General features: G+C 34.9%; 1 protein-coding gene across 1 annotated transcript; it reads left to right on the forward strand.

Annotated features, from left to right (window-relative positions):
• The first annotated feature begins 639 nt into the window (after positions 1-639).
• Positions 640-3962, forward strand: LOC130935970 (protein REVEILLE 2-like). The gene is made up of 6 exons (XM_057865915.1): positions 640-1356; positions 1812-1946; positions 2052-2163; positions 2311-2372; positions 2519-2914; positions 3041-3962. The coding sequence occupies exons 1-6, from the start codon at positions 1345-1347 to the stop codon at positions 3398-3400; spliced, it is 1077 nt and encodes a 358-aa protein (XP_057721898.1). The 5' UTR covers positions 640-1344; the 3' UTR covers positions 3401-3962.
• The last annotated feature ends 1047 nt before the right edge of the window (positions 3963-5009 follow it).

Genomic DNA, 5009 nt, shown 5'->3' on the forward strand with positions numbered 1-5009 from the left:
GAAAATTAGGAAAAGAACATCGGCCACAACTTATTTGTGCAGGGAAATGAATGGACACACGTGGCACGCCCAAAGCCGCGCGTAGCAAAATTTGGCGCGTGCGGCTTTATCCACAGTCTGCTTCCTCCGCCCACCGAAGTAAAACAAAATTTCCGTTTTTCAAAAAAGCGAGGAACCTACGCCACCACTGAACGCCACGTGTGCGCAAACTCCTTTGACATGAGCCACAAGATTCCTTTGAATTCTCGAGATTTCGATGTCGGAATAATAAATCGAGTTTAGTTAATAATTGTCTTTTTAATTGCTAAAAATATGAATTTAAAAATGTTTAAAAATGCTATATTTTTTGTTCATTTGTATACTTAGTACTACAGAAAAATATTTTATCAAAAAAATTTTCTTCAGTTTACATTATTGGAATTTTAAAAAGTATTTTTATTTATATATTTTTTTTGAAAATACGTTTAAAATATTTATTAATACTGTTTTTAGAATATTTAAAAAAATATGACTTCTTTTTTTCAAGTAAAATGAAAATAGAAATCAAGCATCTGACGTGTCACCAGTCACCCTCTCCTTGCCCCTTTTTCTTTTTCGTTTTTTTCTCACAACCATGAGAGCCCTCTCGAGAGTCAGAGATTTCACTTGTAACTTCCATCTTCCTCTTCTCTTCACTTCTTCTCCTCCTAACGTTTCAAAGCTTAGAACTTTCTCTCTCTGTAGTTTACACCAAACAATTTTGGTTATTTCTCATCGGAGTGTGTTTAGGAGCTTGATTACATTGATCACCGGTGCCAATTCACGACGAGTTTGGTTGCTCCGGTGATCGAAAAAAAGAAACCCGCTGTTTTCTATTTCTGCCTGCAAGGTGTTTGTGAATATCTCCTCCTATTGTTTTTGCTTATTTTCCCTCACAATTTCCTTCAATTTTTGGTGACTCATTCCATTTCCGCTTTTCTATATTGCAAACAAGATTCTGATGAGTTTTCTTGGTTCTCTATACAAAAGGATCCAGATTTGTGTGGATACTATTGTTTTTTCATGAACATGCTTTGTAGTGCGGGATCACCGGATCTTATAGCCAAGAGGGTTCTGTATGTAGTTTTTTAGCTGAAAATTGGTGTTTGATGAAAGTGGTGAGACATGGAACTGGGGAAGAAGGTCCTTTTTTCTGTACAAAATTTGTTCATTTGATTGTTTATGTAGACCATACTATTGTTGGGTGGGGATTTGAGTAAGCAAAGAGTGGCTTTTTTGGTGTCTGTTGTTTCTGTCTTTGGACGAGGGAAGACAAAGTTGAAGAAAGCTTGGCACTTTTGAGTTTGAGCACTGGTTTCTGCAGTTATGGCCATTCAAGTACGTATAAAATTTTCCCTGCTATATCATTTTTTTGGCCTTTGATGGAAACAATAATAGATAATTATACATATTATCATAGTCTCATGTTCATGTGGAAGTTGAAATTGTCAATGGTAGCAGAGTTTTGACAAAATGATGGGAAACATAGGACTCTAATGTTATGGTTTTTCTGTTTTCAAATGTCAAATATAGATGGGTTTCGTTCCTTCACGATAGTGTAAATTTTAAATGATTCGCCCCAAGAAACAATTTATTAGGAGCAGGAACCTGCTTTGCTTTCCTCCCTTTTAGAGAATGCAGAAGCTTTCATTACTGATTAATTTTTGGAAGTATTTTCACGTGAAGTGAAGAATTTTCGTGGAAGATTAATGACTGGTGGATAAATGATTTCCTGTTATGAATTAATAATGATCACACTATAACTATATACATGCTGTTTGAATCTAATGTAGGATCAAAATCGAGTTAACACATCACAGGGTAGTCCTCCAGTAGGAAATGGAGTATCTTCGGGTTCTGAACTGCATTCTGTTACAGATATTCAACTCAAAGACCAGTTTTCAACCACAAATGATGGTGCTCTCAAGGTTCTCCCTAGATTCTCATCTATTGGTGGCTTTGGCATGTTAAGATTTGATTTTTGTGTGCTGGCGTCATCTTTGTTTTGATCAAGTTTCTCTGTACTTCAATAGGTGAGGAAGCCGTACACCATCAAGAAACAAAGAGAGAGGTGGACGGATGAAGAGCACAAGAAGTTCCTTGAGGCTTTAAAGTTACATGGCAGGGCCTGGCGTCGTATCGAAGGTATCATTAATTTTCAAACTTCATTTTCTATGGAGTGTGTAGTGTGTACTATTAGGATTTCTAGCCAAAGAAAGATATAAATAAGCATTAAAGAAGTTTGATTGTGGTTGTTCTAAAGTTTTGGAGTCCTCTATTGTTTCACCACAGAACATGTTGGCACAAAGACTGCTGTTCAGATTCGAAGTCATGCTCAGAAGTTTTTTTCTAAGGTTTACTGCTCTATTCTAGTAACCATAATATGTTTGAATGTTAATGACCACTGTGTATCCAAAGTAATATCTTCTTTGGTATTGAAGGGTTAACTAATCTATGCTTGAATTCACTTTAACTCTTCTATGTTATATATTCATGGCAGGTTCTCCGTGACTCTAGTGGTAAGATTATCAACTCTGCAGAGTCAATTGAAATTCCTCCTCCAAGACCAAAACGAAAGCCGATGCATCCTTACCCCCGTAAGCTAGTAGGGACTCCTAATAAAATAACTTCCGCCAAAGAGCAGCCGAACAGGTCTAATTCTCTGAAGTCACAAGCAGATTTTGATCAAGAGAACCAATCTCCCAAGTCAGTGTTAACTGGGGTTGGTTCAGACAGTCATGGTTCCTCAGATTCAGATACACCTAACGGAAGCTTATCCCCAATGTCATCCGTTAGCGGGGTCAATTCAAGTGGATTTACACTTGTGGAACCTAAAACCCCATCCGAGGAAGCTGGACTAAATGCCGATTCAGCTCACAATGAGAACCCTCTTGTGGTACTTACAATTCCAATTCATTCTATTGACTCCAATATTAATACTATGTCATATTGGCAATCCTTAGAAAAAGATATATGATGTCATATTCTTTTCCTTTTCTATTTTGTTTATCGTAACATCCAGATATCCAAGAAAGAAATCAAAGCAAGCATGGTAGAAGAATCATTTGGTCAGACTGTAAAGCTTTTCGGGATGACTCTATCGGTAACAAACACATGCAGACCCTCACCTTCATCAATTGAGGCATGCAAACCAATTCCTGTACACATAAATGTGCATTGCTTTGGCAAGGGGGAAGGAAAATCGGAACTTCCTAGCCATATTGTTCCAAGCGAAACTAGAGCAACATCCAAGCTAAGGCCTAGAATGAGAACTGAAACCTGTGGGAGAGGTTTTGTCCCATATAAAAGGTTCATGGCTGAGAGAGAAAAAAACCACTCTTCCACTGATAGGGAAGAGCAAGGCATCCGGCTTTCATTATAGTTCCCTCCAATGAGATCATATTCAAAGCAGGTTTTCCTTTGAGAGATGCGCTAGCTGGAAGTATCAGGATTTGGGATGAGTAGAAAAGATAAGAGTAGCTGAAATTTTTGACATTTGTGCTGCATACTTGAAGTGCAAGTTGTTCATATCCACAAACCTGCCTTTACTTTCTTTTTCATATATATAGCTCCAGGACGACCTTTTATTTTCCATTTTACCATGGTCGGGATAGGCTTTCTATTGAGCCTCCTTTTAACCCCTTCTCTCTTCCTAATTTCAACTGTGAATTATCTAGTGTTTGTATCTTTCAGTTGGTCCTCATTAGAAGTGTTCCTCGTTAAGGTACATATCTTGTTCATAGGCTTTCAGTTTTTACCAACAAGGCATCTCTTGTGGGTTGTTAAAGAGGAGTTATCCAATGTTGGCTTATGTAGACAAAGTCCATGAGGTAGTTTATCATCTGCCAACAAAATTTTCAGTCTGTTTTTGTAACCTTAAGGGTGCACTTTTTAAGGACCTGGTGTGTTCTTGTGTTTCTTCACACGTACACTTTTCCTTTCTCTTCAACTCCTATTTTATTTGTTTCTGTTTTTCATCTTCTCCCTCTCTTGGATGTTATAAATAGGTATGTCAATGTCTTTACATCTTGACCATTACATCTTGACCATTATCAGGTCATTGTTACGATGAAGACGCTATTTTCATATGAAGTTGATAGTTGAAAATTATTATATGATTTAGATAATCTAATTAAACTTGTCAAATCATTAAACAATTTTCAAATATCAATTTCACATAAAGACAGCTGCATGAAAGTTTTCACTTATTAGGAATTAGAAAAAAGATCCTCTAAAGTGACAATATTAGTAAAGTGGTAAAGTGATGCTTTAATCTCTTTTAAATTTGTAATACGTATTATTTGTGGGTTTTACTATCTTAGTTTAATGATGATTAATAATGTGCTTTTTTCTCGAAAGTGTTAATATAACTTTAGAGAAAGCGGATAGTAGGAGTCATATCTCAAGCAAATGAGTCAAAATTATATGGTTGATTATATGTATCTTGGCTTTTGGAATTTTCTCTATTCTATGTTATTTTGAAATGAATGGTCTTAGACTCTAAGTAATAATGGGGTTTGCCTCATTTTACTAACGTTTTTAGAATGTAGGCGGATGCAAATGGAAAAGTTTGTTCCGTCTGAAAAGTTTGTCAGCCGTCTTGTTTTACTTAGTAAGACGGTCTTGAATTCTTCCCTCGTTCTGTCTAACGGCGGGCTGGCGGGTTAAATCCGTAAATATTTTTTTTATAAATGATTAAATATTAAATAATATATATATATGATCTCATAATTATTTCAATAAATTTATAATTTTTAATTTCATAAATATTAAAATCTTTATATTATAAATATGTAATAAATATAATTATAAATTAAATTTTTTAAAATAAAATAATAAAATTAATATTGTCCAAAATAAAATAAATATTATCCAAAATATATAAATAAATATTTTTGTTTATAATTATAAATCAATAACATTATAAAAATTTATAAAAAACAGTTATATAAAAAAAATATTTAGCCCACCAAAAAAGTCTATCCTATCTT

The sequence above is a fragment of the Arachis stenosperma genome, chromosome 6, assembly GCF_014773155.1.
Source record: "Arachis stenosperma cultivar V10309 chromosome 6, arast.V10309.gnm1.PFL2, whole genome shotgun sequence".
Classification (NCBI taxonomy): domain Eukaryota; kingdom Viridiplantae; phylum Streptophyta; class Magnoliopsida; order Fabales; family Fabaceae; genus Arachis; species Arachis stenosperma.

Bases quoted from the DNA above. Each gene is read 5' to 3' on its own strand.
- LOC130935970 (XM_057865915.1), top strand. The intron at 1,947-2,051 runs GTTCTCCCTAGA...GTACTTCAATAG, and splicing joins CAAATGATGGTGCTCTCAAG to GTGAGGAAGCCGTACACCAT. The intron at 2,164-2,310 runs GTATCATTAATT...GTTTCACCACAG, and splicing joins GGCCTGGCGTCGTATCGAAG to AACATGTTGGCACAAAGACT.